This window comes from Trichoderma ghanense (genome assembly GCF_004382785.1).
Source record: "Trichoderma ghanense strain CCMA-1212 chromosome Unknown scaffold_22, whole genome shotgun sequence".
NCBI lineage: Eukaryota > Fungi > Ascomycota > Sordariomycetes > Hypocreales > Hypocreaceae > Trichoderma > Trichoderma ghanense.
In genome coordinates, this window is record NW_027395685.1 from 254,668 (window position 1) to 268,700 (window position 14,033).

The 14,033-nt window shown below is 55.8% G+C and overlaps 4 protein-coding genes across 4 annotated transcripts; 1 reads left to right on the plus strand and 3 right to left on the minus strand.

Annotated features, from left to right (window-relative positions):
- Positions 1 to 682: 682 nt before the first annotated feature.
- Positions 683 to 2,758, minus strand: CCMA1212_010176 (Hsk1-interacting molecule 1; the record flags this gene model as incomplete). The annotated part of the gene is made up of 3 exons (XM_073707229.1): positions 683 to 817; positions 875 to 2,185; positions 2,252 to 2,758. The coding sequence occupies 3 exons, from the start codon at positions 2,756 to 2,758 to the stop codon at positions 683 to 685; spliced, it is 1,953 nt and encodes a 650-aa protein (XP_073554273.1).
- Positions 2,759 to 4,274: 1,516 nt separating this feature from the next.
- On the plus strand, positions 4,275 to 5,929 carry CCMA1212_010177 (Intermediate cleaving peptidase 55; the record flags this gene model as incomplete). Its single annotated transcript, XM_073707230.1, has 2 exons — positions 4,275 to 4,506; positions 4,647 to 5,929. The coding sequence occupies 2 exons, from the start codon at positions 4,275 to 4,277 to the stop codon at positions 5,927 to 5,929; spliced, it is 1,515 nt and encodes a 504-aa protein (XP_073554272.1).
- A 995-nt stretch (positions 5,930 to 6,924) lies between these two features.
- CCMA1212_010178 (Putative transcription factor sre2) lies at positions 6,925 to 8,567 on the minus strand (the record flags this gene model as incomplete). Its single annotated transcript, XM_073707231.1, has 3 exons — positions 6,925 to 7,113; positions 7,189 to 8,023; positions 8,086 to 8,567. 3 exons carry the CDS (start codon positions 8,565 to 8,567, stop codon positions 6,925 to 6,927), a joined length of 1,506 nt encoding a protein of 501 aa, XP_073554279.1.
- Positions 8,568 to 12,136: 3,569 nt separating this feature from the next.
- Positions 12,137 to 12,322, minus strand: CCMA1212_010179 (uncharacterized protein; the record flags this gene model as incomplete). The annotated part of the gene is made up of 1 exon (XM_073707232.1): positions 12,137 to 12,322. The coding sequence occupies one exon, from the start codon at positions 12,320 to 12,322 to the stop codon at positions 12,137 to 12,139; it is 186 nt and encodes a 61-aa protein (XP_073554278.1).
- Positions 12,323 to 14,033: the final 1,711 nt, after the last annotated feature.

Consider the following 14,033-nt stretch of genomic DNA (forward strand, 5'->3'; position numbering starts at 1 on the left):
CCTCTCGTTCCCTCTGCTCGTCTCCAACTGCTGCTCTCGTCTCATCTGCTCCCTGCCCGTCCCTTCGTTAGTCCCGGTCTGCGTCATGCGCAAAGCATTCCATTCCCTTCCTTCGCGTAATCCAGACCACATTCAACTTCTTCTCCAAACGTCCTTCTCGCCACCAAAGACCAATCCATCGTTCCAAGTGAGGGAAGAGGAAAGACGGCCGAGTTTGAAATGAAAACGCCTCCTGCTATGTATGCGGGTTCAAAATGCCAATCATGCCGGCGGTTGTGCCAGAAAAACAGAGCCTCATGCTGAGTCGTTATAGCCGAAAGATAAGAAAAGAATCCCTGAAAGAAAGAACAAGAAAGTCCAAAAGAAAAAAAAAAAAAAGGCATGGCCAGATCAGGCGCGTATTGACAAAGGTACCATCTGAGTCACGCCGCGCAAATCCGGTTGATATGCACAGAAAAAAAAAGTCAAAGCCTGATACTTGGTCCCCATGGCTGGGATGCCAGGAGGTAAGTCGACGTTTGTGGCGACCCAAAAGATTTTTGCAAAGTGTCGAGAAGTGGCATAAGGAATGCGATAGCCAACGCAATCGGGGCAAGAAGAGAGTGGGATCCAATGCGTGGCGGCGAGTCTCTAACTGGAAAAGATCAAACAAGAAGAAAAGAAGAAGAAAAACGCTATGCAGTTACCATTCTCCGTCGGATTCGTCAGAAGCGGCAGAGTATTTCGGTATGCGCTTTAGCTGCGCAAGTAGAGCATCCAGCTCGATCCAGTTGTCGTCATTTTCCGCAAACTTGCGGTGCTTGCGGGACAAGATGTGCTGTTGGACATGTCAGTCAGTTTGTTCGAGCTTGGCAGGTGGACAGCAATAACGTACCTCGTCAAAGTCACGGAACTTGTCCTGGCAGTTCTCGCAGTAGCCTGGCTTCAAGTCTCGCTTGCTCTTAAGGTGCTGCGTGGGTGGCTTCTTTTCCGCCTTCTGGCCATCGTCATCCTGGCCCTGGATGGTCTTGGACGTGGTTCGGCTCAGCGACCGGCTGGACGCAACCTCGGCCGGAACCTCTGCATGACGGCGCGACGCATCGTGCGAAGCCGGATGGGTCATTTGCAGAACTTTCCTCTGCAGCCCGTGGACCTCCTTGCTCGTTCCGGCCTTTGCGCCGTTGATGCCGGACGTCGACGAGATCATCTGTGAGCGGATGGCCGACGTGATGGTGTTCTGGATACCAGAGGCCACAGGCTCTCCTCCAAACGTGCGGCCCCCTTCGGCTCGACTGATAAAGGCATTCTGGGCCGATGGCACCGGCGGCTTCGAGAAGTTGCCCTTGATCGGCTGGAACGTCTCTGCCGAGACGCTGGCACGAACTCGGTTGTGAGCCTCCTCCATCTCTGTCAAAGTGCGCTTTCCGGTCACCGGCTTCATGGGCGGGACCTCGGGGGCCTTGAGAATCTGGACAGGCTCTTCCTTGGCCACCAAGCGCGCCTTTTCCCGTTCCCGTGCCCTGCGGTACTCCTTCTCGGCGGCGTCTACTTCCTCGACAAAGGGACAGCGTCCGTTTCCGACGCTGCGGAACTGGGGCCATTCGCCATCCGTCTTGTTCGCCACCTTGGGGTACTCGCGAACCATGATGGGCTTTTGCCTCTCATCCATGTCCCAGATGTACAGATACGGGCCCTTGAAATACGTCAGCTCACGGGTGGTGGCAGTCGGATCACGATCAGAAGGTCCGTTGATGCGCTCGTTGTGAAGCAGCTGGAACAGGTTGGGCTCGTGAGAGCTCTTGGTGCCGTAGTGGCTCCTGGAGCTCACAGATCGGGAGCTGTAGCTTTGGGTTTCAGACTCGAGCAGGACTGCGAGCATGCTCTGAAACTTATCGAGAGACCAGATTTTCTTTCCCATGTCTCGAGCCTTGTGCAGCACATCGTTGTTGCGAGCCGCCTTGCGTTTCGCGGGATCCGTCACCTGAGAGGGCACAGAAGAGGCTTGCCGAAAGTCAAAGAGCAGCCTACGCCTGGCGGCGGTGTTCCTGTCTAGAAGAGACGGGTTGATGGTCTGGGGCTGCTGCTCCTGGGGCTCCTGTTCCTCAGACACCTCGACCTCGGCGTCTCCAGCAGCTGGTTTCTCAGGTGGAATCGCTCGAGTCGTGACGACATGGGTAACGTCGATTGAGAAAAAGGGCTCTTGGCGCTGTTTTCATTGGTCAAAGTCAGCATGATGCACTCAAAAGAGGTATTCTGTTTTGGAGGGACCTACAGCTCCAAGATAAGTCACCCTCTTGGTCAGCTTTGCGCGTATGTCATCTGGTATACTCTCAAAGTAAAAGACCATCTTGGGGAACTTGGCCCGGTGGTGCTTCTTCCACACCTCCTTCTCCGTGTCGACATCTTGCACAGCCCTCGTTGTCGACGTCGTAGTAGCCTTCACAGCTCGGTCCCTGACGACGGGCCGTGGCACAGCACTGGGGTTGCGAGGAATCACAATGTGTGCCGGAGCGCGGGTCAGCTTCGACGGCGACCGGACGGGCTTTTGAGCGCCGTTCTCCAAGGCCTGCTTCTTCACCGGCGGCGGCTGTCCATAGGGCTCTTCGCGTTGGACCGTGGCAAAGGGACGTTTGGGCTTGACGAAGCCGGCGAGGAGCGAGGGGGCGCGCAGAGGCGAGTTGGCGACGTTGGGGTTGCTGGCGAGAGGAGCCCGTTTAGAAGACATGGCGGGAGCGGACGCCTTGGAGGACGCAGAGACTGGCAGCGAGGCGGTGGCCATGTATGGGTGCGAGTGCGAGTGCGAATGCTGGAGCCTTTCGGATCAGCATGCCCTGGGCCGTTGTTGTGCTCTCGACAGACGAGCAGACAGGGAGCAGCCAAGGAGGGGTTGGGGAGGGAGGAGAGGTGACGAGAAGCACGCGACGAGGCAGGACGCAGCACGTCTCGGAGGCAGAAGGCGGCCAGGGGAAAAGAGCAGGTGAAAAAGGATGCTGGAGGGCCCTAAAGCGACATTTGAAGATCCAGCAGCCACTGGGGAGGGGACCAGGCAGGCTGGAGAGCTTGTCGAAAGGCTATCGAGGCCTTTTTGGGGGGCGGACAAAGAAATGCGGATTTGCGTGTGTGCGGGAAAGAAATGGATCGGATTGAGTGAGGCGTGCCTTTGAAGGTCCAGAGTGTTGATGGAGCCTGCGCGCTTGGCCAAAACAGCGCTATACCCGTCTTGGGCCGCCTTGCTAAAAACACGCTCGATGCACGGCAACCGCTAATATCCAGGGTAGCTGTTGGATACTACTATGAAGAATTGAGGATTGTTGAGATGCAAATTCGATGAGAGAAGCAGAGAGGATGGTTGAATACATCCATATGAAAGAGCAGCTGTAACGGGTGCGGTGTTTCTATACCAAGGTCAAGCTCGGGCTATCAGAGTTTGGGTTGAGAGCTCATTAGCCTCTGATGGTTGTCTGGGTTCACACCTCGATTTACAACTGACAGCTGCTTATCAAGCCATTGACCAATGGCGAAGACGAACAAAATCTCTCTTGATCCGTTACTTTCACTGTCAAAGCATTATATCTCCAATACAACTCAGCCTGAGAGCAGAGATGCTCATATAAACCTGCCTCTACACTCTACATGATCATACAGCGTTCAATCTTGCATGCAATCCTGTTGCCACGGTCCAAAGTAAACAAGCTTGCACGACGCGCTCAGAAAGTTGGCGGGGCAGCAACGAGAAAGAAAAAAAAGGAAAAAAAAAAAAAAAACAGCCACAGCCCAGCCCCTCGACAGACCCCTGCGCGAGAGGTGCTTGTACATGCCAAGTACATGCCCTCTGCTGCAGGAGCACCAACTTGGTCTTAGTGCCCAGCAGCAGCATGCAAAGACGCGTTCGGCGCCATCGTTGGAGATACTTTCGAGTTACTTCTGCGTCAGGCCGCCTTACCTCATCAACACCCCTGCCATCGCTGCCAATGCAGCTCATTGTTGATTAGATAATCCGTCTGGGTCCATCCAATCACCACCACCTTCAAACATTCAAGCTTGATCCGGGGTCATGAGCCGCTCTCCCTCAAGTGCATCTGAAGCGGATAGACTCACTGGACAAATCAAGTTTCATTGCAGAATGCGGTGAAACTTGCCAGACCTCGTCCATCTCATTAGCAGCCACCAATATCGCAAACAAGAGGAGCACCTACCAGGGAAAAAAAAAAAAAAGAGGCAAACAAGAATCTCTGTTGGGTCATGAGCTTGGCTCTCAACTGCTTCACAAACTCGTCATATACTGCCTTCACAAAATGAAGCTCCCTCGATCCTCATTACGGAGCCTGGTGCTTGCGCCTCAGAAGCCATCACTCCGGCAGCAGAGGCGCAGCATCTCCCAAGTCAACTCTCACATCAACCGCCAAACACCATCCTCTTACATCGTTTCACCTCGACGATGCTACAGCTCCGTGATATCAGCAGCCGACCTCCAGTTCGGACAGCCCGTCCATGAGACACATCCACACATTCTCAAAGCCGGCGAGAGTCAGTCTACATCCCCCCCAATGATCCCGTCATCTTCTCCGCCCCTGTCTTCGCAAGAAACTGCTCTTCTGCTCCCTCATCTCATTCACAACAACCAAGCAAGCAAACCATGATCTACCACACTGACACAATTCTACCAGTAACCCCCGGCATCTCCGCCCAAGAATACGCAGACCGCCGCGCCGCCCTCGCCTCCGCCCTCCCCCCCTCCAGCATCGCCATCCTGCACGCCGCCCCCCTGCAGTACAAGTCCGGCGCCGTCTTCCACCCCTACCGCCAGGAAACCAACTTCCTCTACCTCACCGGCTGGGACGAGCCCGACGCCGTGGCCGTCATCGAAAAGACCGGCCCCCAATGGGGCGACTACCTCTTCCGCATGTTCGTCAAGCCAAAGAACCCCCGCGAGGAGCAATGGTCCGGCTACCGCAACGGCGTCCAGGCCGCGCAGGACGTCTGGAACGCAGACGAAGCCTGGTCCATCGACGCCCTCGAGTCCGTCCTCCCGACGCTCCTCAAGCCCGCCAAACTCATCTACACAGACGTCGAATCCGCAAAGGCCCAGCACAGCTCGTCCCTCTGGCGCTTCATCACCGGCGCCACCTCCTCCTCCTCATCAACCAGCAACCGCCCGCTCCACCCCGTCATGAACAAGCTCCGCGCCATCAAGAGTCCCGCCGAAATCGCCAACATGCGCACCGCGGGCCGCATCTCCGGCCGCGCCATCACAGACGCCATGCGCCGCCCCTGGACACGGGAAAAGGACCTTCACGCCTTCCTGGACTACGAGTTCACGCGTAACGGCTGCGACGGGCCGGCCTACATCCCCGTCGTCGCCGGCGGCCCCCGCGCAAACTGCATCCACTACACCGTCAACAACCAGGTCCTGCAAAACGAAGAGCTCATCCTCGTCGACGCCGGCGGCCAGTACGGCACCTACATCACCGACATCTCCCGCACCTGGCCCGCCTCCGGCCGCTTCTCCCCGGCCCAGCGCGACCTCTACGAGGCCGTCCTCAAGGTCCAGCGCACGAGCGTCTCCCTGTGCCGCGCCTCGGCCCGCATGTCCCTCGAGGACATCCACGGCGTCACCGTCCGCGGCCTGCTCGACCAGCTCAAGGCCATTGGCTTCGCCAACCTCACGTCGTACAACGTCAGCGAGCTGTTTCCGCACCACGTGGGGCACTACATCGGCCTGGACGTGCATGATTGTCCGGGTTATAGCAGGAGGGAGATTCTGCAGAGGGGACACTGCGTCACGGTCGAGCCGGGCGTCTATGTCCCTGATGATGAGCGCTGGCCGAAGCATTTCAGGGGGATGGGGGTCAGGATCGAGGATAGTATTTGCGTGGATGATGATGCGCCGTATATTCTTACCACGGAGGCTGTCAAGGAGGTTGTGGATATCGAGGCGTTGAGGGATTGAAGCGGAGAGGATCATGTATCACTACTGAGGCATTGTCATCTATGACTCGTGTATTATGTATGATGGGTGTTATATATAAGCTCTGATTTACCTTCTTCGAAAGAGGTAGTTTTTTTCTTTTCCTTCATTTCAGTGAATGTAGTTATTGGACTATGTGACTCGTGGCTTGGACGAATGAGACCACGCAGAACATCATGCTGCATAAAGGCCGGCGGATATGTTTCAGAATCACAAACATCACATCATGTAACCATGACCCCCTCCCAAAAAAAATGCCACCCATACCATAACCAAGCAGTCTTGAAACCAGAAAAGAACAGGGAGAATGACTTGGCAAATTCAATCACGGTCAAAAAACGGCGCCTCGCATGCTCATGTATTATGCACAGCCCCAAGAAGAAACCCCGAGCAATTGCTCTTTCGTTTTCTGTCTCCTAAACCCAGCAAAAGGGGTGTCTCATCTCTATCAATCAGTGACCGCCAAATCTATCCCCTTATGCTTTCATTGAAAAAAAACATAAAGCTCCCTTTGTCATTGCCCCCTTCATAAGCGATACCTCTTTCTTGCCTCTAGGTTCGCATTTCCCCTAATGTGCTTTGGCCCCCCTTTTTCACCTCGTTCCGTTTTCCTTTTCAATGAAAAAAACCTCAAGAAACCGCCCATGCCCGAGTTACAAACCCCTTGTATCTGGGTCCTCATGCCGTGTTCATTCGCAGAGAAAAAGAGAAGAACAAGAAAAAAGAAGAAGAAAAGGCCACCGTAACGCCGATAGTAGTGTGAGAGGTGTCTGGTAGCAGGAGGCAAAAGTGATCTAGGAAAAATGTAATGGTGACGGTGATGGGAAGAAGGATCAAATGCCTGCCTGGATCGAGAAGCTCGTTTGAGAGGCTTCCCACTGGAAAATGGAAAGTAAAGGAAAACCAAAGAGCCGTCATTTTTTCATGCAGTCGTCGAAAAGCGATATGTACAACGTAGAGAATATTGATACAAGGAATCAACAGAATCCTCTTGGGTCGAAGAGCGTCATGCTGTGGCTGGGCATGATGTCGACTCTCATGGAGTTGTTGAGGAGAGCTTCGAATGCTTGCAGTCGTCGCATAAGCTGCTTATGCTCCATCATGATGTCTTTGTTGCGTTGCTCGAGTTGATGGATGTATTCAGTCGCTTTGGTCAACACGGTGCCCTGAAATTTCAAGAGTCAGCAAAGCGCTTTCACAACAACCTTTGATGAACCGGGGTTATGTTGATTCCCACTCACCTTGCTCACTTTGGCAATGCCCTGCGCAGCGTCCGGCTCTCCTTCGGCCACCTGCTGCAGTGCCGGCACCGCATTCCGCAGCTCGGTAATCTTGTCCTTGAGATTGGTCCGATACTTGCGCTCCACGTCGTTGTGCGCCATGCGGTCGGCGGATTTGACCTTTTCTTTGCCGAGGCTGCTCGTCTCCGAGAGCGTGCTGGGCCGCTTCGTAGGCACCGTCCTCGGCGGCGTCTCGACCTTGGGCTGCTTGTGTTTCAACTCCCGATTCTGCGAAAGAGGGGATGCGCTCGTATCGGCCGAGTTGTTCCTCTGGTACATGCCCATATGGCTCAGCCCCTGTTTTGGAGCGCCAAAGCCGAAGCCAAACTCCTGGCTTATGCTGGGCTGCATCGCAGATCCGAACCCCATGTTGAACCGGTTGGGGTTGACGTAGGCCGCCAATCTGCCGGGGCCCATGGCGATTTCGAGCAGCCGGCGGCGCTCGTCCGGCGTGAGGGTGTAGTTGGTGCCCTGCGGGATCGGGTCCCAGGAATCGTTGGTCATGCGCCTGGGAATCTCATTGGCCATGACGGCGCTGGGCTGGATGCCTTGCGGAGGCTTCTCCCAACCCAACGACGGCGAGGAGAAGAGGCTTCTGGACGACGAGGGTTCGGTCGAAGGCAGCGTGCCCAGCTTGGACAGCTGGTCATTGATGTTGATGTTGTCAAACATTTCGTCGTCCTCGGACAGAGAGTGGTCAAAGGCGCTGTCATCGAGGAAGTCTTCTTCTCTGAACGGCGCGGTGGGATTGGCGTAGAGGCCACTGCCCAGCCCCGGCGTCATGTTTGTGGAAGCTCTTGATGCGCATGTGTTAGAGGGCGAGAAGCACCAGACCGGCGGTTCGGGAGAGCAGCTCACCTTGGCTGGTTGGCCGTGTTGTACTGTTTGGAAAAGTCAATCTCAAAGCTGCCAAACTTGTCGGCGTCCTCGTCGAACTGAAGCCATGAATCGATCGAATCCAGCGCCGAGTGCGGCGACTCGACCTTTATCCGCTTGGCATCAGGGCCCTCTTTGCTCTGGGAGAGCATCGGCTGTAGGGGGTTGCGGCCGGAGTACTGCGGCATCTGAGAGAAGTTCATGTCGCCCAGGCCGCCGCTGTTGCCGCCGCTATTGCTATTGCTGCCGCCGGCGGGGGCATACGAGGCCACTGCGGATGCCGGGGCAGCGGTTGTGAAGCTGAACATGTCCATGGCGGGCGCGCGAGGCGACGACGTCCAGGTCGAGCGCTGGACGGTCGAGGGAGGCGTGATGGCCGAGGCTGAGGAGCCGAGATGTCGCTCGGGCAGGGTGACGAGGGGTCCGGGTCCTGAAGACGAGGAATAGTCGAGAGCTTGTGCCATGCGGCTGCAGACACAGGGTCGACGGATTATGAGCTGGGGGTTGAAGGGGACCCCAACGGGTGGCGTGAGGGAATGCGCGCCGAAAGGCTAATGGCAGCCACAGATCGGGTTTCGGCGGCCTCTGGGGGGGTGTTGTAGACGGAAGAGGAGGGGGGCGATAATAGGTAGAAAGTCTCAAGAGGGGAGAAAAGAGAAGAATTGAGGTGGTGAAGAAGAGCAAGAGACACCACGATTGGATACTATCAAGAAGAGTGCCTTGGGGTGAGGGAGCGAGCCGAGGTGTATGGAGGGATACGCTGGCTAGGATCAGGGGGGTGTGAGATAGTAAGGAAAGGTGAGGTAAGGTAAGGTAAGGTAAGTTATGGTAAACGCGTACAGCTTTCCCGCAAATGTAGATGCAGAAGAGGTCAATGCGAGTGCAGACGGAGACGTAGAAGTAGAAGTAGGTAGGTGTCGGTAGGCAGACGGACGTGGATGCAAATCCGGGAGTCAATGGATAGTGGTGGTGCCTCTGTGCATGCACAGGTGAGACAGGGCAAGGTATCCGGCAGCAAGAGTGGTAGCTAAGGTAGTACCGAGCAAGTACCGTTCGATATCAAGCTACAGGATCGATATTGGCAACGGGTCTGGAGCTGCGGTGCCAGAGCATCACGGGTAATATACAGGGTCGGGAGTTTCAGCATTACCACCAGGCAGAAGGCAGGCCAAGCTCCGGGTGGCTGTTCGGGCAACGCCGCGACGGCTGCGATTCCGAGGCCTGAGGGAACGGCACTGCAGCATCCAGATCCAGCCCAGCCCAGCCGGCAGCGCAGACGCACAGCAGAACCACAAGCCCGTCGAGCACCAGCTACGAGGATCCCGCTCCAGGAACCGGTGCCATCCAGACAAGGCCCCGGCGCTAGAAGACCCGCGGTCTGGCGGCCAGTCTCGCCAGTCAGGCCATGCAAGCGAGGGGAAGGCGTTTCTGCAGAACTGCTGGGTAGCATTTCTGCTGGTGCCTCGCAGGTCTCCGATGCTTCTCTTTTGCGTTCCGGGATGGGAGCCTTTGTTGGGATGGATGTCCACCTGCCCTCTGCCCTCTGCTCTCCGTCCCGCAGCCAGTCGAGCCTGTCTCGGCTGTCTTCTGGCTGGGAGAGCTCAGCACATCCTCAAGGAACCCTTTCCCCCTCGGCGAGAGCCGGGACGGCGTCTGTGAGCCAGAATGGCCTGTCATTTGCCGTCTGCGTGGGTATCAGCAGCCCGCATGGCGAATTGCAGGCGCGCCGGGGCGAGCAAACATGAAAATTTTCGACGTGCCCGCGTCCAGGATAAGGATAGTCGTTTGGGCCAGCGTCTGCGGCTGTTGATGAAAATGGCCTGACTTTTCGCGGAGCCGTGGCGCATCCCCCCCTCCCCTGCGGATGACAAGAGTGGCTGTCCTGCCGGGCCACAGAGCTGCTGTCTTAGTAGCTGAAGAGGAGGGAGACAAGAGCAGCCAGACGAGAGGGGGGGACCCTGCGCCATTGGATGCCATGCATGTGCGAAGAATGCAAGAATTGGCTGCTCAGACATCGTATGATTCGCAAGGTTCCATGGACCAAGGGAGAAGCTCAGCCCGCCGCTGATTGGCCCGCCCGCCGCCCGCCGTCGGTGTCGAAGGGCTTATTGCTACCCCGTTAGGCAAGGGCCGCGGCCGCAATGGGGCGATTTCTGCTCTGCTTTTTGGCTCTTCTTCTGCGCTTCGGGGAATAAAAAAAGAAGAGCATAAAAAAAGTGGCCGCATTTATCAGGAGACATGTGGAGGGAATCGCGGCACGAAACTGGGCAGATGGCAGCAGCAACCAGCAGCTCGCAACTGCAGCTCCTGTTCTCTCCGCGGCCCGCTGCTCCTGCCATCTCCACGAACACGAACGTCCGGGGGAACAGCTGCTGCTTAAGTATTTTTCAGCTTCCTCTCCCCTTTCTCCCCGTCTTCGCCATCTGTCGAGCTCTGATATGATCGGGTCTCGCCACCATCGAATAGCATAGCAAGATGCAAGAGGAGGGATGGCATCAGTCGCGAGTATGGGCCCATTCCCCTGCTGACAGTGCGGCAGATGCGACCAACGATGCCAGTGACGCAGCTACATCTAGAAGAAAAGAAGTAAAAAGGAGCAGGGGCCTCGTGGTGGTACAGAGTACGTGCGTTTCATGCGCTGAAATGGAAAAAATTACACAAGAGAGAAAAAAAAAGGACAAGCAAAAGTAGGCCCCGACTTCTCGGCTCGCTTCTCCTGATCCCGTGGCGACGACCAAGGAGACAGTCACACAACTGGATACTCGTCTGTCTGGGTCGGACAGCAGCAATGGGCCTCTGTTCATGCTGAGCAAGACCCTGTGCAGCCCGAATTCATTCCCACCGAGCTCCAGTATAGGGCCATGTGACGGCGTCTTCGTTTCCCCCCTTTCATCGTGGCAACTACGAATAGATTCGTGCGGAATCTAGACCCAATATCGTGGCATCTCCGAGCTTCGTCGAGCCCATATTGCCTAGTGACACGGACCGTGCAGCTTCGGTGGTAACTCAGGGCCCAATTGGACGTGACGGAACCAGTTGTTTTTCATGCGGCTCGCTATTACTCGGGCATGGCCTGTTGTGCCGCCTCTCTTGGAACTGCAGAAATCCTCACCAGAACTGACATTACCTGCCCGTCAACATCTCCATAACACCACTCCAAACGGCCGAGCACTGCGCAATCACTTACTAGTAGTGGCAGCCTCTCCTTCTCCGTCCCTCTTACCGCCTGGCTTGGATGTCCACGGCTACTTGGACATTCTGGATGGATAGGCTATGATGTTCCCCGCAGCATAATCCACGAACTACGCGAGTGTCTAGTGCTGAGGCTCCAATGACTGATCTCTTGTCGCTTGGTCTCTGCATAGGACTGTCCCCGAAATACGATCTGTCGAATATGGACACGATACTCTCCCCTCATCGGCTGCTATCAGGATGCCCTCCGGCCATATTGTCCACGTGCAGTCTGATCTATGCCGAGGTTGTTTTCAAGTTGCAATATCAAAGAGTTTCAAAGAGTGACGTGTACCAGCATACGGGTCAACAACCCGGAAACGCGGCTTCGAGTCTGACCTGTAGAATGCTCGTCGGCGAGCAGCATTGGTTATCATGTAGAGTACGGAGTGCGTAGTCAAGTTGGCCACCCCCCTCTCCAAGTCACAGCTGCAGGAACCCTGTGGCAGGCGAAATGGCCAGACAACCCAGCTTGTGAATCAATCTGATTTAATCAAAGTAAATTGCCTGTTGCTACCCAGCATGGCAACAGGCCTGTCTATCCTTGTTATCCAAACGCCAAAGAAGCATATCCCTTGAATACCTTGTTCGCTGCCAGAATCCATGATGCCACATCACACTTGATATGTCCAACTGCCTGCCGCCAGACATCATCATGCCGGATGTTCATAGGTTCTTTCTCTCCAGAATGCAAGCCAAACCCTAGAATCGTTGCGTCTTCTCGCCCGTGGAAGTTTGATTCGTCCTTGATGTTGCTTCTCAACCGCAACAAGCCACCCCCAACTGCAAGCCCAAGCACACCTCACTTGGAAACAAACGGCTTAGGCAGCGTCTTCCGACGAAGGCAGTCGCTGCACTCCTGCGGCTCGTAGATGATGTCGTGCGCAGCCGACGTCCCTTTGCATCCGTTGAACAGCTTCTCACACCACCGGATCTGAAAGTACCCGATGTGGCCACAAGACCACTGCTTATCCACCTGCACGCACATGTCCCTCGTCTCTCTCCCGGTTACGCCCCCGTAAATCCCGGCCTCCCGTCCCGGCGACCTGGCCGTGGGCCCCCCGGGGGCGGAGCAGCAGTAATGGCCTCAGCTCCGAGATTTCTGCAGGAGTGGAGTGATCTTGATGAGCGGCGGCACCAACGATTGAGCTATTCGCTCCCGTCTGTAATACTTGTGTGTGCCGAAAGATGAAAAGGGGGCCCGGGAATAAATCATGGAATTGGCCTTTTCGAGCGTCACAGGGGCTTCACTCCCCAAGTCGACGAGGCTCGGTGTCCTTTCTTCGCTCACCGCAGGAATGTTTTCGTGACGGCGGTTGTCTTCATGACTTGATAGTCTGGCCCGGCCTATAATAAGCATAAAGGGGTCCCGCAAAAATAGTCGGTGTCCCTAAAAAGTCATGCCCTTCCCGATAACCAGCAGTTTTTTTGCCCGCGCAGTTTCCAAGGTGTCTGATTCCCCTGTTGTTTCAACACATCAAGAATAGCGGCTGGCAACGTCCGGCACGCCGCCCAAAGTTGAGCGCGAAGGAGAAAAGAGGAAACAAGGAGGAGAGCAAGTGCGAAAGCGGAGAGACAACTTCGGTGAGGCCAGGGTTTACACGCAAGCCGCGGACACTATGACTTTTCAGGGCTTCGCCTAGACCCTCCACTTCGCGGCGGCATCGAATCGAAATATCCCCCCCACTTGCCCTTGGCAATAACCAGTCATACCCGGGTCGAATGCGGACACGGCGTACATAGTACTATCGAGAAACCTACTGCTAGCACTGACAGCACAGCATGGCGTGACTGGCTTTTCGAGATCTCTCGAGTTCCAGTCCAGCAAAGGACGTAATGCCTCGGCACTCGAGAGTCTTTGGCCATGGGCGGCGGGAGAGCAGACTCTGACTGAGCGCCGTTCCGGGAATCCCACGCCTTCCGCCCCATGCCCGTTCATCAAGTCAGTTACGGAACTCAAGCTCGCGGGATGCAAGGTTGAGCTCTGTCAGCTGTCAGAAAAGCCGTTGGCCGGGAAAGCCTCTCCGCCTGACCGTTCTGCAGCGAGAGGCGACTTTGACCAATGATACGCCGGCGAGGCATCCCAATCCCGTAACGCTCCTGCAGGATGCAGACCCCGCCTTGCATCTCGACAAACGACGTCTATCCAGCGTCAACCCTCAGGCTAGAACGTGATATCAGTGACATCTCACGGCATGAGATCCTTCAAGTTCTTCTGGGAAACCCGCCTTGCCCCCCCCCCAACGGATCCCGTGCTTTGGCTGCCCTCTTCCGTCTCGGATAGTTCGTCCTCCATCAGTAACGGGGAGTTAAGACCAACAACATTATCTTCAGACTCTTTCCGTGGAGAAGCTATAACATACCTTAAGCGATTTGACGCCGGCATGAACGATGGCGCTGTTTGATATTGAGGCGTGGTCGATAAATTCAGCCACAGTCATCATCATTGGCTTGCTAACTCTGTCTTTCGCGCTCCGCTACACGTCAGGAAAAAAGCTGCATCCAAGCGAGCCAACGGTGGTTCAGCCATGGATTCCCGTCATAGGCCATTTGCTGGGCATGGTGGTGCATGGCGGCCGCTACATCAAGCGCATTGGGTTAGGTTTGCATCCAGATATTCTCACGGATGATGAGGGCTAATGGCTTGCCAGGCTATGTTACCCTCAAGAGCCGATATTGACTCTGCCCGTGCCCGGCTC